The sequence below is a fragment of the Channa argus genome, chromosome 13, assembly GCF_033026475.1.
Source record: "Channa argus isolate prfri chromosome 13, Channa argus male v1.0, whole genome shotgun sequence".
In the NCBI taxonomy this organism is placed as follows: domain Eukaryota; kingdom Metazoa; phylum Chordata; class Actinopteri; order Anabantiformes; family Channidae; genus Channa; species Channa argus.
Window position 1 is genome coordinate 23,538,125 of NC_090209.1, and position 19,045 is coordinate 23,557,169.

The following is a 19,045-nucleotide window of genomic DNA, read 5'->3' on the forward strand; positions in this document are numbered from 1 at the left end:
GTTCCTACTAGTTTTGGGGCCACAGTGGAGGTCTCCAGCACAGACGAACAAGCTAATCCAGGCTGCAGGCTGACGACTAACCAAAGAGTAGAGAGGGTTCACTGTTGATGAGTTAAAAAGCAAATTATATACACCTATGTAAAGTATTAACACAATCCAGGATCAGGGTCCCGTTGTGTCTTATTATGTATTTATTATGGATAAAACCAGCAAACACGCCAGGAAACACATATAAACTGTTTTTTTTTTTTTTTTTTTTTTTTTTGTTAATCTTAAAAGAAATACACCAGTGAATGAGTTTGGCTAATTTCCTGTATAATGATTAAACCGGCTGGTTAATGAGGGATTCATTTCCCCTATGAAGTCTGAATCTGGAGAGGCACAAACCTAAACCCTGAATGGCTCATCACATCACATCAGGCAACATCGGAACATCTGCAGCTGTCAACAGCTGCTCAACACCAATTCTTTCTCTTCATCCCCATCACTGGGATTTGTTCTTTATCTTGTGTTATCCTCTAGCAATTTTTAAACGTTCTTTCTCTGATGGGTTTTTTTTTTCTGATCTCATTCTCATCCTCATCTCCCTGCCCCCTCTCTCCCCGCCCCCGCAGCCTGGGTTTCACAGGCAACTTACTTTTCTAATCCCAACTGCTGATTAAGGATTAATGCTGAAGAGCCCCGGAGCGGGATAGTACTGCTGAGCTGCTTCTGTGGCCCATGCCTCCACACTGAGGTTGGTCTGTGCATGATAGCTGTCAAACCATCATTTGAATACATGTTCGAGCTTCCCTGCATACCATGCAAATGAGTCCCACAATGGCATCCATCCATGTGTCCATACTTCCCTCTAACAGGATACAAGAGGAGCTATAGGCTTGTGGGCATTTACCTTTAGACTGTGTGTGTGTGTGTGTGTGTGTGTGTGTGTGTGTGTGTGTGTGTGTGTGTGTGTGTGTGTGTGTGTGTGTGTGTGTGTGTGAGGGGAGGGGGGGGGACGCAAAGAACTGAAGATAATTTACATTAAATTACATAAAAGTCAATTGGTGTCCTATGTATGTATTTCATTTTAAGTTGTGACGCCCTTCTCTTCTCTTCATCAAAGTGAAGAAGCAGCTGGAAACAAAAGCGATAGCGGCTGTTTGTGAAACCAAGGTTATGATTGGTGTGAGCTAGTTCCTCTTTTCAAACCCGCTCAGTCCGATGCGCACAGCTCAAACTTCCTCCTTCAAGTCCAGTGCGCTGCGCTCGGTCGCCTCGTTCGCATCTTCATCCAAATCGAAAAAGACAGAAGCGACTGTGAAAAGGATGGAACTAACATAAAAGAAAGAAATGCGGATTATCCTTTTCACATCCATCCACATCTAGAAGATCACATCCCATCGGAGAGTTAAGAGTAAAAGTGATTGGTCTTTACGCGGTAAGTGTCTCTTTTCCTCTGCGCTGGGCTTGTCCGGCGGCCGGCAGCCAAACTGTCCGACAGGTGTCTGTGAGAAACAAGACATGATATGTGAAGGCTGTGAAATTCATTTCTGCTAGGAATAAGAAAGCTGCGCTTTAGTGAGCCAAAAATTAAGACTTGCAGTTTCACAAGGATGCTCCCGAAAAGGGGAACTTCGAGGTCTGTGAGCCGAAACAACCACCGCCTGCCGAAGTGACTCTGTAAGAGGTGTAGGGGAGCTGGTAAAGTGGGGCTTGGAGGTTTTTATCTCACTCAGGTGCATTTAACATTTCATGTGTGTGTGTGTGTGTGTGTGTGTGTGTGTGCGTGTGTGTGTGTGTGTGTGTGTGTGTGTGTGTGTGTGTGTGTGTGTGTGGAGACATTTTTGTTTTGTCCCACCCATAGTTATGAGGACATTTCTGCGTTACAGATATTTTTATATCTGGGTTAGTTGTGATGGTTAAACTAAGGGGGGCATCCATCCAGACTATCTTCAGACCTGTGCTGCGTGTATATGTGAGTTATTCTTAGACTGCCCACCAAACCTAAACCAGAAACTGGACTAGTTTCTGTTCTGCTTTGTGTTTGCTGCTTTGTCTTTCATTTTGAGATGTTGAATGGGCTCAAAAATAAATACAGACCCAATACATTACACAACTGCTGGTCATCAGTGCAGAAATCTGTGTGACATTTGCTCCATAAACATCATACTGGTGGCCATCATTAAAATCCCCATCTGGCAGCCGCTGCATTTTGCTTCTTCCCAAGTGTTATAAACACAAGGGAAAATGAATTATTGCAACCCCAACCTTGCAAATGATGAACATTCATGGTTGGTTGCTGGAGTGTTTCTTGTTTTGTAAGCGCAGCAGAATTTGAATTTTCAGGTCAAATACACTTTCCTGTATGAATTATGGAAATACAGTGCAGCAACTTAATGCACTTTGTCTGTTTTTATCTTCAATTTTTTTTAATCAAGTACATTTTTATGCCAATAAAATGTCTGAGGGCCAAGGGCCCAGTGATGTACGACGACGAATCGCTGCTACCCCCGAAGACATACAGGATCCAAATTTTAATGGACATTTTGAGCGACGATTCTTATAAATGAGTCGATTAACTAATTGTTTTACTGCCAAACTTACCTGATGTGGGGCCAGTGTCATAGAATGTCATGCCACTGTATGTACTGTGTATAAAGTACACACAGGTGCACGGTGCAGGAGATCAGGGTCTCTTTCACTTTACAAATAATTTAAGAGCAGAAAAGTGGTAAGTAATGGTTCTGTGAGACCGTTCTGCCTTTTTTCTTCCTTCCTCGCTCTCTTATTGTCACATGTCCTGTTGGCTGTGTGCCAAACTGGCAGGTGATGTTGTTGTGGCCTGGGGCGGTGCAAAACAGCTGCACTCACAGGTTGGCAGATTTCTTCTTCAGCCCATCTGAAGAAGAGAAAAAAAAAAAAAAAAAGAATCGCTCATAACATGAAACACATGAATTATTCCCGTCTTCTGTCGGTGAAAAGATTTTTTATGTAGCAAAGTAGAATAAACACTCCTGGTACCTGCTCGCTGCCACAGGGCACAGGTGGATGTGCTGGGCGACTGTCCTGAGGGCGGTAGGATCAAGATGTGACGTTGTTAGCCACACAAAATCAGCGTTCGCTTGCTCTGAAACTTTGTGCTGAATGTAGCAGCGATACTCATTTGCATGATATGATATAATTTGATCGTTCCTAATTGGGCCTTCTGTGATGATAACCCTAGATCGAAGTGTGATAAAAGGGAAAGGAACCATTACATGATGACTCAATTCTTACAATGCATTGTAGTTGAAAACTGGGGTTAACTTAAAGCCACAGCTATTTTGTTTTGTTTTTTATAGAAATATGATTTAACACTCAGAGAGTTGCTGTAGACGTAATTACTTCTTCGAGCGCACAGTGTTTTGTAGCTTTCTCATCAATTGTCACAATAGGATGGCGACGTGAAGAGCGTGCAGCAGACTGGATTGATGTGTGCCCCCTTTTGCATTTCTCTAGAAAAGTCATGCTTTAATAAAAGCATGACTTTTGAAAAATGATAAAACACCTTCCTCTTTCAAGCGAAGAGTTAAAGTCATAGGCAATGACGGAAACCCTTGCTCAACTGTTGCAGACTTATCTTGTTTGGTCTGCTAAACTAAGCAGCTTGTGCTTCATATTTAGCATCGAAATGTGAGTAATGTGAATCACACCGTGTAAAGCTGGACAAGAAAGCTATTTTTTGCACCTCCCAAAATGTAAAAACTATTGAAAGTGCCAGGAATCCACATTTCTTTGGGCTCGTCTGAAACTCCCGTTGTTGTGAAATCGTGTTTTAGGCGAATTATCAAGTACGAGTTCTTCATCCAGTTGACTTCGCAGAATGCAGAACTTCACACATTTTACTAGTTATTTTTAGACAGTCTGATGAAACTTGCACAGATGTGATTCCACAATGGTAATCATTTTTATTTGGCGCAGCCTTTGCTTCATGTGGTTTGTGCCAATGTAAAAGGTCCATCTGAGGGATGAGAAGACGCAAACATTCTTTTTTAGCAACATGGCATCCTCAAAACCATAGACGTGTGAGTCGCAAAACAGGTTTTTCTTTTAAATTTCAGCATCTCTCTCATTCCATGTGTCAGAATGACGTTTAGTTTTGCTCTAGTAAACGTGTCGTTCAGAAAGAGGATCCATACGTGACCTCTTCTGAACTTCTTTGCAGGTTAAACTGCCTTATTTAATCGCCCACCCCACCTGCTTTCTGGGGACTTCCTTATCTGACTTAACACTCTGTTGGTATGAGAACCGTCACGTTCATCACATGCTGCCCCCGTACCTTCAGTTTAGTAGGACAGAAACGTGCATAGTATTCAGGTCTCACGTCTTGTGGTTTGCACATGTTCATGTGAATATATCGGTAGAAGGGTGCTGAGGCTGAAGAGGAAGCGGAGGGCAGGGTTAGATGGAGGCAGATGATCCGCAGTGGTGACCCCTGAAAGGGAATTGCATAAAGTTAAATATTCAAGTCCTACATCTGAGCTCTGTAGGTGTAGGAAGCAGCTTAAAGCGTACGACATGTGAATTTTTTCTGCAAACAACCAAAATGAAGAGTGGCAGTTTAGTTTCACATGCATATATATATATATATATATATATATATATATTCTACAGACCGATTTATAGCATAAAGTGTGATGCTGTCTGCCTTTGTCATCAAGGAAGTAGTACATGCTCAGCTGAACTTTAAAAGGAACAGGCTTTTTTTTTATTTTTTGAACATGTATTTATTTATTTCATTTATTCCCCAGAGTTTGATGACTCAAGCTTTAGACAATAGACTAATAAGTGTATTTCCCCGAATGTTAAACTATTCTTTTAAATGTAATATACAGTGAGTGAGTGGGGTTCCCCTCTAAAACCGTGAAGTCCCATTGTCAGTTGAACTTAAGGTTACATGTTCAATGTAAATTGTGTTATGAAAGGTAGATTAAAGTCGGTACTGTCCTTTTATAAGGTCAGTATCTACTGGCCCACTGCTTCAGTGTATGAGCAGGAGGACAGCCTGGTCAGGACTGTCTGTCTGTCTGTGTGCATGTCTGTCTGTCTGTTTGTGTGAGTGTGTTTGTTTGTCTGCGTTTCTGTCTGTCTGTCTGTCTGTCTGTCTGTCTGTCTGTCTGTCTGTCGGTCGGTCTGTCTGTCTGTCTGTCTGTCTGTCTGTCTGTCTGTCTCTGTCTGTCCGACTATCTGTTCGCCTATCTGCCTGTCTGTCTGTCTGTCTGTCTGCCTATCCGTCTGTCTGTCCGCCTGTATGACTGTCTGTCTGTCAGGCCATCTGCATGTCTGCCTGTCTGTCTGTCTGTCCACTTGTCTGTCTGTCTGTATGTCTGTCTATCTGTCTGTCTGTCTGTCTGTCTGTCTGTCTGTCTGTCTGTCTGTCTGTCTGTCTGTCTGTCTGTCTGTCTGTCTGTCTATCCGTCTGTCTGTCCCTCTGGCTGTCCACTGGTCTGTATGTCTGTCCACATGTCTGTCTGTATGTCCGTCTGTCTGTCTGTCCGTCTATCTGTCTGTCTGTCTGTCTATCTATCTGTCTGTCTGTCCGTCTGTCTGGTCATCTGCCTGTCTGTCCGCCTGCCTGTCTGTCTGTCTGTGTGTGTGTCTGTGTGTTTGCTTGTTTGTTTGTCTGTGAGCCAATTCATATTTTACTATTGTTGAAAAAAAGGACACATCGGTCGACATGTGTCTAACGCATAAGAAACTCTTAAACTCTTTCTTAAATATACAAACTAGTTTTGCTTTTCAGTATTGACATTTGCCACATGGAAAGATGAAAGACTGACACATGGAAAGATGTGGCATTAGGGAATTTTTGGCTCAGATCATGAATAATACTTACGTTTCAGAAGAGAAATTGATGCAATACAATATTTTATACTCTAGGTATTATATATTATGTTTCCTTGCATCTTGATCTTCTGGCTGGTTTCTAACAATGAGATCTCACGGACAGATCGCTAACATTTGATGGTTGAGTAGACTTTGATATTGATTCACGCCACCTTTGACATGTATGTTTGTAGGACTGAGTAGGAATCAATGACAGCTGCATTTCAAACTGGGGCAATGTTTGCGTCACGCTTTAGATTGGGGAGAAATATGTCAGGGAGCCACGTCGGTTCGGTGCTTGGAGGAGGAATTGTGCTAGAGCTTTAAAACAGAAATAAAAAGTGCCCTTTCTCTAAAGTAGACATCTAAACAAGAACATGGTTTGGAGCAGGCAGAAAAGGGAAGCAAGTGCGTTAACACCGCATATTTTGACCTCAAGAACACCGGAACTTCCTGTGTCTAAATGTTCAAAAGAAATTTTCCATTGCTTAGCATTGCGTACTTTAAAGTACAGACTGAAACATCAAAGTTTGCTCAGCGTTTTCTGTTACTGGGGATTTAAAGCAGATTTCAGCTGAGCCTTGCGGTTTTTGGTCCTTCAGTTGTGAGGTGTGACATGTTAAAATTATATTGGATGTGTTTGCTGTTCACATTACTTCCTTCATTTGGTGCAATAATCAGTTTTTCTGAGCTGAAGTGGGACATGCTACACAGAATACTTGCTCTCTTCTGCCCTCTCCATTTGTGTATGTATCTCCAGTTACAGACTCCCTCTTTGTTCTCACTCCTATTAAAACCTGTTCCATTTAACTACGTGGGCATTTACATATAGATACACACAGGCAGATACAGTTTGATACAAAAAGAAAACAAAGTCTTCTCTACCATATGGGGGCTTGTTTGGATTTGGTCGTTTTTTTGCCAAAGTAGATAGAAACTTACTTTAAATGTCATATTAGGGATCATGACACATGAGAATTAATAGTTTTGCAACTGGACTGCGGACTTTTTTAAAAGCGGTTAAATCAAAATGAACATAGAGACTACGTGCATCCAGTCATGATCCTGACATAACCTGAGTGGATGTGGAAGTTATAAAGCGTTTTTGTTTTCTCCGTCTTCCTTTTGTGGCAAAGAATGTCTAACGAAAACACACTTTTACAATAATAGCCGAGCGATGATCGTTGAGGCCTCCAATGTTCCACGGAGCTTAATGTGTGGAAGTCTGCAGACCGACTCAAAGAGCCGTTAAGTTTCCAACTCATTATTTTCTCCATGTTCTAATTAAGGCTCACTTCCGGGTAGTTACCGTGACTATCCCATAACTTCGATGACCCACAATCATGGAGGATGGTGTTAAAAGATATTATTTTGACAGATGCTCACTAATTGTAGTACATAAACATGGAACTCTTGTGTTTCACTCTGAAAATACCAAAAATCCTTTAGTTCAAGAAAATCTATTCAAGAGATTTAATGACTGCACGCAGCCAGCGTCTGTATGCTGTGCATGAGCGACTATGACTATAACTAGTGTAAACATTATAAAAAAAAACACTCAGGTTTAACATTCAAAGCATTCAAAGGTCATTTGATACTTAAATTGGTGACTTATTAAGTGTTCATAACTTGCTCCTGAGCCCAGAGGTTCGTGCGTGTGTGTGTTACAAAAGCAGTCCACAAAGAAAACAATGTATTTAAAAAATCTAAAATGGGCATTTTCACGTCAGTGTCCACGGCCTTCATTGTGCTCTGTCGTTCTGCAGAAGTCACCATGGGCTGTGTGGGCTCAAAGAAGGAGCAGGAGGCCCTCGGCAAAGAGACGGGCAATGACGACCTGCACAGTCGTGCACAGACGGCCCACTATGTCAAAGACCCCACCACAAACTCTGGGAACAAAGCTGTAAGTACTAATGTTTTCACTGATTAAAGTCGGGCTGTTCATCAAGTGGCAAGTCGCAACCAAACGTAACAAAATAATTGTCTTTGCTTCCTTTAAGTTCCCTATTCCTTTAACTTTAACAGCTTGTACCTTGTACAGAAAGTTTATGATCTGGGATACACTGTACATACAGTAGGAGACAAATGTAGTGAAATAAAAAGGGAACTGTTTCACCTGTGAAATGTAGTGGAAGTAGTTATGTAGTTATGTAGTAAATGTAGTAGAACATGAATTTAGCTCTTTACCACGGTATAAAAATGGGCAGGCACCTGCAGAAGTGCTGTGGATTTAAATATAGAAAGAGGAAGATTAATGATGTCGAATGCAGAACACAGTGAACACCAGACAGGGTTCAAAAGAGGAAAGACGAGAAAGAGAAAATGCAGCTTTTCGTTGGCCGAGATAGCACGAGTTTTTCCTGTGCTTTTCAGAGAGGGTAAACATGTGCTGAAATCCTGCGGCTGGTTGTGAGTTTGCATACTGGTCAGGCTGATCTGTACCCTGGGTAAGGAAGCCGTGCTGCAGTGTATTCAGTGTGGTTCCGCTGGCTACTGCTTCCTGTGTTGACACTGTAACATCTTTTACGCCCTCAATGAAGAAAGAGGAAGTGACAGAGGCTGAAACATAGCACTCAGTAATGAGACGTACGATCAAAAGTATTAAGCAACACTTAAAACATCTCCAAACTCAAACATAGTCCATTGTAAGGTCTCTGAATTTACTCTCTGACCTTCTGATGTTGTTCGGATTTCAGCCTTTTGCTCTTTGTTGGAAGCAAGCGGTTCTTGAGATACGGGGCCCCGTCATGAGCCCCAGACCTACAGAGATAACGCTCTCATCAAAAAGCTGATAGAACAAAGTCCTTCCTTCCTTCCTTCCTTCTTCCCCTTCATTTCATAAATCTTTATATTATATGCTGCGATGTTGTTTCATTTGCTTTTGTACACATTTAGGTCCAAACGCGAGACAGTTTGGGTAGAGACAGGGACAGGGAAGGTTCGTGGGATGGGTTAAAATACAGGAACCAAATTAACAACAATGACTCACAGTGTTAAACAGGACTTCTATCTGTCGATTGTCCTCTCAAAGCCTTTGTGTTTTATCACCCAAATGTCCACCTGGAGCTCCTTCATGGTAGCCCTCTATAAGTTATGTCTCCTGCATGTTGACAATTTTCCACACATCTGGCTCAAACTAAATATGCCAGTAGAGGGTAGGGGATCTACTGAGGCATAACTATGGGCTGATAATGACTGATAGCTTGAAATTCAGTGGCATGATGGGCTTGACAGGATTGTGCAGCTTTGGACAATTTAGGACAATTCAAAATTTAAACCACGTGAACATGAGACATGGATCACAAAGTGAGGACGTGTCCAAAAATGACATGTGTAATCTCAGCCGACTGTAGTTTTCAGGGGATTTGTAAAATGTTTCTGGTAATTGTTAGGGTTCTGTGGTCGGCAACTTTAAAATGTTAGTTCCGATTAGATTCTCAAGTGTTGCTGCATTCATTGGGTGGCCACTAAGTCCAAATGCGATTTAAAAAAAGAAATCTATGCATATCTGCGTTAAGCAAGCGGTGTGGTGTTTACAGGTTGTGGCACTTCCCCTGCCAACAAATTATTGAAGCCGCTAAAAGAACATTTGTTCTCATTTTGAATCAACAAATCATTAACAAATATGACCTCTTTCATTAGCTTCATGCCATCTCTGTCTTTTTCTCCACAGAGCAAAATGCCATCCAATGCAAACGCTTCAGATGGTGAGTCACCATCTTCATTTACTCACTACTGTGTCTTCACTTAGTTCCCGATTGATATTGCATTATGCGTCTTTAAGCCAACCACAAGTGTGTCTCTCTGGTCTGTCAGTTGCAGGCTTATTCCACTGTCTCATCTTGTACTGTGCGCACCACCACACATGAACATGCCATGCACTAGAAATAGTGTCATCTAGGTCAATGCTGTTTTACATGCAGAGAAAGAAACTCTGTCTGGCACCTCTTAGCAAGTACAAGAGAGTGGGAGGAAAGTGAGTGCGTGGTGGGGGGGATGGCCCCTCTGATTCCTTAACCACACAGCCTTCAGGAAGTTAGTTATACCATGCAGTCAAAGTCCAGGCAAATCAGTGTTTGTTGCAAACACTGACGCACTAACAGAAACACATCGCACGCACACTCTCACCAAATCTTCCTTAAACATGCATTTTCACAATCCGTGAAAGCAGTTTTGTTTCAGCGCCAGCATTACTTCTAGCAAAGTGATACACGAGGACCACACTGCATCATCACAAGGCATTTGCTTTTCTTGTTACAGGGGAGTCTATTGCCATGGCACTGTATGACTATGAGGCCATTCATGAAGGAGACCTCGGTTTCAAGAAGGGAGACAAGCTCCGAATCTTAGAAGAGTAAGTAGGGGACCAAAAATGAAGCAGAACATTCATTCTGTGCTGCCTCAGTTAGAACCGTTAACTACAATAAGTTCGACATCTACTTTTATCATGTGGGTTATTACGGCCACGTCGACCAGCAAAAAAGGCCCCACTGACGTCTTTATTTTCTCTCGTTCTGTCTCTGTAGATCGGGGGAGTGGTGGAGAGCAAAGTTAATCAGTACAGGTCAGGAAGGATACATCCCAAGTAATTATGTGGCCAAAGACACTCTGGAGGCAGAGGAGTAAGTGTACTCTCATTGAAAACATGTAATATAAATGTGATCATTTGGGATTTGTGATGTTGTATTAGTTGCTTTATTATTTTTTACAATATGTAGCAGTACTTTAATAATATCCTTTCTATTATTATTATGATTATTTTTCACAAAAAAGGTGAAAATGCAGCCTAGAATATGATGGGAAATGAAGGCTAAGAGCCGTTAAGTTGTTTCTGTACTAACAGACCTACTTCCTGTTGTTGAGGTGGTTCTTTAAAGGCGTCAGCAGGAAAGATGCCGAGAGGCAGCTGTTGGCCCCTGGGAACAAAATGGGATCTTTCATGATCCGAGACAGTGAGACCACTCAGGGTGAGTCAAATTTAGATCAAGGCACAAATGAAATGTATTTTATGTCGAGCATTTTAAGGCTTTGGAACTGTGCGTACCAAAGCGTACAAAACAATCGAGGTCCTGTAGTTGTTACCTAAAATACTACAGCAAAGACACTATGGTAGATGTGTCGCTATCTGTTGAGCAGGAAACAGCAGAGAGATGAGCGGGTAAACATAAATAAGCGTGCAACAATTTTTGGCAACTGTCAACTGTTAAGTCTCATAAGTCTGTATTGGAAACAATTACTATTAACTAAAAGTGTCAAATTTAAAAAAGTATTTACTTCTGAAATGTACTAGATGGAAAGTAAAATTAGCACAGTTCTTAAGCAAGGTTATTCTCTCTAATACTATAGGACAATGTTGTTGTCTTATTTGTGCATTTTCATTGCTCACATGCTCAAGTGTTTGAGAAACATATCAGTGTAATGGATTCACATACAGGTTGAATTAGTTTAAGAGGGAAGTATATGAATTATTACCAGAGTGCAATTTATACTGTACATAAAGTGGGTAAAATCAGCTGCCAGAATTATCTGATCTGACTGAGATCTGCTTTAAGTTTAGACGCTTCTTCAGACCACATGAGGGTGAAAAGGTTTCATGTTGCCGTTTTGAATTATTACTTCAATATTATCTTATTATCTTTGCCAGAAGCTTTTCTACCCTCAAGAATAAACATCTTTTGGAAACACAGGAAACCACCTGTTTCCTAAAACATTCAGATTAGATGTTAAGTCATGTAAAAAATATTTGCTAGTATCAGTAAAATAAAATCATTAACATCAGCAGTCGAAAATCCCCCGTGGCTCAAGTGGTAACTAGCATTTTCTTGTAAAACACAGGAAGCTACTCTCTGTCTGTCAGGGACAGTGACGTCCAGGGTGGCGACACGGTGAAACATTATAAGATCCGAACGCTGGACAACGGAGGATTCTACATCTCTCCCAGGATCACCTTCAGCACCCTGCAAGAGCTGGTCAGCCATTACAAGAGTAAGTTCACCACTGTCGGGTTATATTAGGGCCTCTGTTTATTAAAAATGTGTGGGGCCAATAAGGAATCCTGGGTTAAATGTCTTGCACGGTGCTCATTTAGTGGCGTCAAACATGATGATTGATGCACAGCACACTCTGCTGGCCAACTTATTATACTCCATTATGCTATCAGTCATTACAAAAGCAACAGTTACTCCCCAATCAGAAGTATCCGTAGTTTGAAAGTGTTTTATTTTTGCCAAAATTGTGCTCAATTTATTTGTGAAATTCTATTATTTTCCCCACAAATGTGAACCAAACGCTGTAGTTTAGATTGTATGAAATAATATGATCAATCTCTGAGCGATACTTAACTAGGGCACCGCTCTACTTATTTCAGAGCAAGGAGATGGCCTCTGCCAGTCTTTGACCTCTGCGTGCCTGAGCCCCAAGCCTGAGAAGCCATGGGAGAAAGATGCCTGGGAAATCCCGAGATCCTCTCTGAAACTGGAAAAGAAGCTCGGTGCCGGCCAGTTTGGGGAAGTCTGGATGGGTGAGACAGACCAGAATCATTGTTAAATCCAAATTTTGAGGGCGAAGCGAAGTAAGCAGTTCTGTTTTTAATAATAATTCCTGTCTGATTTTAAGCCACGTACAATAAGCACACCAAGGTGGCGGTGAAGACCATGAAGCCTGGCAGCATGTCAGTCGAAGCCTTCCTAATGGAGGCCAACTTGATGAAGTCTCTTCAGCACGACAAACTGGTCCGGCTCAATGCTGTGGTCACCAAGGAGGAGCCAATCTATATCATCACTGAGTTCATGGAGAAAGGTACAGTGTGTGTTGCCTTCATTTTAGTTAGTCATAGCTGCCCCTGTCTTTCCCATAACGTAGAACGGATGACCAATAAAACATCCACTATTTTATAACAACACTTTCCTCTGCAAAGTACCAGCCCAACTTTGCTTTTCCACCGGACAAAGGTTGTGAATAGTACCTGGTGCTTGACTCTGCCCTGGTGTCAAAGTCCAAGCAAGCTGTCAATATCCCTGTGTCTACAGTCGTCTCATCATCTAAACCAAACTGTGACCAAGCATTTCCAAAACCCTCCTGATTGATTGATTGATTGATTGATTTTTTTTCAGCAGTCTTTTGTCCGTCTGCGTTCAGCTCAATTAAGAAAAACATTCCTATAAAAAAGTTTTTCCTTAGTGTTTTGTGTTCAATTATTTTGTTCAATTGGCATTAGTATGACGACCAGGTGGTGAATGAGCTGGTACTAAAGGTGAGAGAGTGGAGGCAGTTGAGCCGGTACTGTGCACTTGAAAAGCAACTAAAGTGCTAAACTAACAACTTAGCAATTAAAGTTCCATCATGTGTTGATGTTTTTGCATGTGTGTACCTACAGGTAGTTTATTAGACTTCATAAAGAGTGATGAGGGCAACCGTGTGCAGCTCCCCAAGCTCATCGACTTCTCTGCCCAGGTGAGCTTCATCGTCAAGCCCTCCATTCCACGAGAGCTTGTCAGACCAGATCCTCTGGTGGTTTTGTGTTATATATCCATGAACCGATTGTTTGCCTGCGGGCCACACCATAGACAAGCTACGAGTGAATTTAATTCAGGAATTTGATTATTTAGGATTTGTGTAATTATGTCCTGTTTTTCAAGGCCGGTTACTGTTTTTGTTCTGTGCAAATCATCAAACAAATAGCAGCTGAATTGTTTGTTTTTTTTTTTGTTTCTGGTGCTTTAGAGAGTAGCAGCCAAAAGTCACTGGCAGAAAAATGCTCAAATTTTGCGCAAGCTCAAGTAATGCTAGAATGGATCAGTGAATAAAGAACCGGTTTTACTAATCTGAAGCCGGCATGGCCCAGCTGCGGAACTGGTGCCCGCACTTTCAGACTTGTAGTTCCAGTCCAACCCGCGCCACTTCTTGGAAAGTGAGAGCTACGGGGATAAATATATCAACGAGTGCCTGCTGGTTGTACGTGGACTAAACCTGCAAAGAGTAATAGCCCTGTTAAGGGTTTTTGATTTTAAAACTCCTTTGTTGGTTGGATGTGGCTCTGAATATAGAGCCATTTTCCCACATTTTCGGGGGTTTTAAAGATCAAAGAAATCAATAAACACCCTTTTTTGGACGTAGGGGTCTTTTGTCTGTGTGTGGTGAGTGGTACAACAAGGCATAGGACTTTTCCGTTGGAGACCAGGTAGTTTTCCCTAACCCTAATGCAGTTTTTGTGTGAATATAAAGTCATTCCCACAGCGTCACGTAGTAACACCAATTGGTACCTATGGCGTCAAAATGATAGGCCAACACGTTCTCATGCCACTGCATCAGATATTGACGCTTCCTAAGTTGTCAAATAATTTTACGTATATCGACGCTAAAGGTCACTGTTGGACTATTGGAGCACCACTATTTCACACCCCGTGAACAACTGCGTCCAGTATTGACGCTGGAGCTTCACCTTTGACCCCGACAGGAACGACTTTATATGCACAAACAAACTACGTCAGGGAATTACTCAGGGAAAACATCTTCAGAAGTAAGATTACCTTAAAAAACAACTGCGGTTAGAGGCACAAAACTTCAGGGTAAGCTACAAAACGTGATAACGGCACACACGTGCTTCTTTAATATAGTAACCATGTGCGCCAGGTTGTGAAACACTCATCAGTTAAGTGAACAACATATTACACTAGAGCCGAACCCTGGTCTCGCGTGAAAACGTGCTGTATCTTGTTGTAGCATCCACCACCAAAGTCCTCCTCCCTCTTACGCTTCTTCTCTTCTTATTTTACGTCATCGTAAAAAAAAAGCTTAAGCGTCATTATCTGACACCGGAATTTGTTCTTCTGCCCTTATTACTCCTCGAGCTACATTGGCAAAAAAAAGACCCAAATCCTTGTAAATTTGAATAACTTTATGAGATTATGAAGCGGGGGACCATTAGATTTACCAGTTTTAATTCAATCTGACCATGACTGATTTTGTCATTTTCAATCATTAGTCAGGAAATAAAAAGGTTGCTCTTAACTAGGGCTAACACAGAAGAGGATGTGTGGGAAATTATCCTCAGTCTGATAGGTAATAAAATGGGAATGTGTTACAGAAAATCTATAATATATCTGAAGCTTGAAAAGATTTGGGAAAATGTCCTGTTGCTGCTTGCTTTGTGATCTTGTTGCTAATGACCTTCACTGTTGCATGTTTTGACTCTTCAACATTTATTTGTCTCTAGATTGCAGAGGGTATGGCCTACATCGAGACGAAGAATTATATCCACAGAGATCTGAGAGCTGCCAATATCCTGGTCAATAAGTCTTTGGTGTGTAAAATTGCTGACTTTGGCCTCGCGCGTATCATTGAAGACAACGAGTACACAGCCAGGGAAGGTAAGTCACCACAGTCCCTGTCACGCGTTGTGCAAGCCTGATGTTTTTAGCAGAGGAGATTCGGATTAAGTGGGGAACTGATCATCAGATCTGTGGGAAATGACTTACTCGACGTGTGGCTTCCGGAATGAGCAGAGGGTTTACGTCTCAGCGCAGTCATTAGGATCTCTCACTAAAAATGTCTTTTTTTAATTTTATTTTCCACAACAACCAGGAGCCAAATTTCCCATCAAGTGGACAGCTCCTGAGGCCATCAACTATGGCTCCTTCACCATTAAGTCTGACGTCTGGTCTTTTGGTATCTTGTTGACTGAGATTATCAGCTATGGACGCACGCCATACCCAGGTAGGTGCATTAATGTTTCTCCACATTAATGCATTGGCTCCTCATCCTGTCCTCACCCAATTGTGTTTTCTGGTTCTAAGGAATGACCAACCCAGAAGTGATCCGCTCCCTGGAGAAGGGCTACCGAATGCAGCGCTTGGACAGCTGTCCCACCGAACTCTATGAAATCATGCTGGAGTGCTGGAAGAACAAGCCCGAGGACCGTCCCACGTTCGATTACCTGCAGAGCGTCCTGGAGGATTTCTACACCGCCACAGAAAGCCAGTATCAGCAGCAGCCTTGAGACGTAACATCCACAGATATGATCCCAGCACTGTTGCAGTCACACTTAACCAGCAACTCCAGTTTTTATATGCAGCAATGCAGTTCAGAGCACAATTGCACATGCTCTCTTTTTTTTTTTTTGACTCTCTGTTCCTCGCTGTCACTCTATGTCTCTCATTTTCAAACACATTGATATTAATAAGGGACTGCACAAAAATTACTGGGGAGGTGCAACCCAAATTTTTTATACTTCCTTTGGGCCTATTCTCTATTTCAATATAAAAACCTAAAGTAATAGATAATTTTTAGTAACATTGGGAATATTATGTATAATATTATATAACACAATCCTACCTCATTCTTAGAGTAGGTCACAAGAGTTCCTGTGTGATGATGTTCTGCAGCTTCGGTCATAGGCTAATATGCCCAGAGCTGTATCAGCTGTACTGGATACTTATCTTCACAAAACTGACCATACATCATTTGGCAGCCTAGTAAATCAGCAGTGACTGTCTCAAATAGAAAAAAAGAAACCACAAAAATTGTTTCACATAATTTATTTGTATTTTTTTTGTAATATACTACAGATTGCACATTTAATGTGGATCACTTTATTTTGAGATAAAGCTAGCTGCCCATTATTATGCACAGAAAACATGTGGCCTGACAGTCAGTCTATAGTTCTGCAGAGGTCTTTACATTACTGACTTTGCAAGTCAGGCGCGGGTTGGAAACCGAACTCACACAGAACTATTTTCCTCACTTATAAGTGAAAATGGCCAGGACAACAAGAGTAGTAATATTTGAAGTCAAATAAATCCTTGAAAAAAATCTTTTTTTTTTTTTTTTTTGCCCTCACCTGCCTTATAATTTTTGTATAGTCCCAAATATTATAAGACCTTTGAGAGTCTTCGACGTAACTTTTACATAATGCAGTAGATGTTTTACAAGTACTAAGGCACATGGCCAAATTCACAGACAAACAAATGTGAGCATATGGAGAGGAATTGCGGGGGAAAAGACTAGAGTTACCAGTTATGCTGTCATGCACACATTGCATCCATCAGAGGAAGGTAAACAGCACAGCACATTGTTCATGATGAACTATGTGTAGTGTTCAGCCCTGTTAATACTGCATTGATTCCCACGATTCCACAAGCAGAGTTTTTAAATATACATTGTTTTACATTGTTAAAAACAGGTACTGTGGACTTTACAAAGTGCAAGATAAGTGGATGATAATGCTTTAATTCTCTATTTATATTTCATAAATATTCTCTATTTTGCTGTAGCTTTTTCAGCATTATCTCCAATAGTGCCTTCGCAGTGGTTGTTTCATTCCAACTAAAAAATTACAGTATATTCCATATGTTCTGTACATACACTGATATATATGAAGACATGAGTCCTTGATGTGAAGACGTTTGTAATTGATAATGTCTGTTTAGTGTTTTTCCTCCCATTAAATGTTTGTGTAACTTGTTGAAACAAATCAGTGCATAATACATTTCACATCTTTTGGTCTTTTTATCTGTTTAGGAAAAAAATTATTTATTGTGCAACTAGTACTGCTGTGAACATGACTGTACCTCTTTTTGAAACAAAATGCTTCTTTCTGTGTCAATCATGGGTCTGCAGTTCCTTCACAGAATCTCCAGGAAAGGAAACTATATAAATGATGTAGAAAATATTCAGTTTATCATAAATCCTTTTTCAAACAAGGTCATGCTGACTCCTTTGATAAAAAAGGGGGACCAAAAGCTTACATTTCAAATGTAGTATTATTATTAGCTATTTAAGATTCGTGATTTCATGCTGTGATAGATTTCTTATCATCCATTTAGAGAAAGCTGTGAGATCATTTTGCATTCAAACACATATACAAAGAGGTGATATGGGATAATACTAAATCAGCTCCCAGTCCTGTGTATATATAATTATGAAGTAAAATATATATTTGTGTGTTTTCCTTTATTAATATAAAACTCTTTCCATATTTTGTAAGATGATTAGTTTATATGAACTGTCATTAAGAATGTTCAATAAACTGTTACAATCATGTGGTCCACAGGGTGTATTTGATTTTTGCAACACATTTTGTGTTTTGCTCAATTACTCTCTGTATTTTATTATATTCAAATCACACCTGATACCCATGTACCCATGTACATGGGTATCGGGTGGGTACATGGGTATTACCCATGTTACTTAGTATTCTAGTAATTAGAATATAAGTAATATTCTAATTTTCTGAGATACTGAATTTGGGGTTTTCATTAGTTGTTAGTTATAATCCTCAAAATTAAAAGAAATAAACACTTGAAATATATCAGTATGTGAGGAATGAATGTATACATTATACAAGTTTCACTTCTTGACTGGAATTAGCCAAAAGCATCAACTTTGTGAAGATATTCCAATTATTTGACCAGCACCTATGTATCCATAAACATGTATCTTGTATTCTTGGTTGGACAGTAAGGGGGCCTGGTAGAACATTTGGTTGGGATGCAGAAGGCCATGGATTCGAATCCCAGCCCACCAGGTGTGGCCCCACTCGGCCTGCATGGGCAACTCTGGTACCGGTAAAAATGCAGCAGGTCAATTTGGCATGCCACACTCATGCCAAATCAAGCCGAAAGCCGTTGACCGAAAGCCAGGTTGGACAGTAAGGAGCGAAAGGTGGATGTGTACAGGTTGGCCACACAAAGAGATAGAGATGGGAGGATGTGCAGCAGGTTAGTGTGATTAAAGATAAGAATGGAAATGTATTGACAGGTGCCAGGAGTGTGATGGGAAGATGGAAGGAGAACTTTGAAAAGTTGATGAATGAGGAAAATGAAAGGGAACAAAGAGAAGAAGAGGTGACTGGTGTGGAGCAGGAAGTAGCAAAGATTAGTAAGAGTGAAGTGAGGAGGGCGTTGAAGAGGATGAAGAGTGGAAAGGCAGTTGGTCCTGATGACAAACCTGTGGAGGTATGGAAGTGTCTAGGAGAGGTGGCAGTAGAGTTTCTGACTAGTTTGTTTAACAAGATCTTGGAGAGTGAGAGGATGCTGAGGACTGGAGGAGAAGTGTACTGGTGCCAATTTTTAAGAACAAGGGAGATGAACAGAGCTGTGGCAACTACAGAGGAATAAAGCTGATGAGCCAAACAATGAAGTTGTGGGAAAGAGTAGTGGAAACATTTGTTTTGCAGCAATATGGTTTCATGCCAAGAAAG

General features: G+C 41.1%; 1 protein-coding gene across 1 annotated transcript; it reads left to right on the top strand.

Moving 5' to 3' along the window:
• Positions 1–1,213: 1,213 nt before the first annotated feature.
• Positions 1,214–17,884, top strand: hck (HCK proto-oncogene, Src family tyrosine kinase). The gene is made up of 13 exons (XM_067526819.1): positions 1,214–1,420; positions 7,614–7,750; positions 9,521–9,554; positions 10,108–10,201; positions 10,374–10,469; positions 10,711–10,814; positions 11,683–11,832; positions 12,215–12,367; positions 12,463–12,645; positions 13,223–13,299; positions 15,062–15,215; positions 15,430–15,561; positions 15,642–17,884. Exons 2-13 carry the CDS (start codon positions 7,622–7,624, stop codon positions 15,842–15,844), a joined length of 1,509 nt encoding a protein of 502 aa, XP_067382920.1. The 5' UTR covers positions 1,214–1,420; positions 7,614–7,621; the 3' UTR covers positions 15,845–17,884.
• Positions 17,885–19,045: the final 1,161 nt, after the last annotated feature.

Bases quoted from the DNA above. Each gene is read 5' to 3' on its own strand.
- hck (XM_067526819.1), top strand. From the start codon at position 7,622: ATGGGCTGTGTGGGCTCAAAGAAGGAGCAGGAGGCCCTCGGCAAAGAG. The intron at 9,555-10,107 runs GTGAGTCACCAT...TTCTTGTTACAG, and splicing joins CAATGCAAACGCTTCAGATG to GGGAGTCTATTGCCATGGCA. The intron at 10,470-10,710 runs GTAAGTGTACTC...CCTGTTGTTGAG, and splicing joins GACACTCTGGAGGCAGAGGA to GTGGTTCTTTAAAGGCGTCA.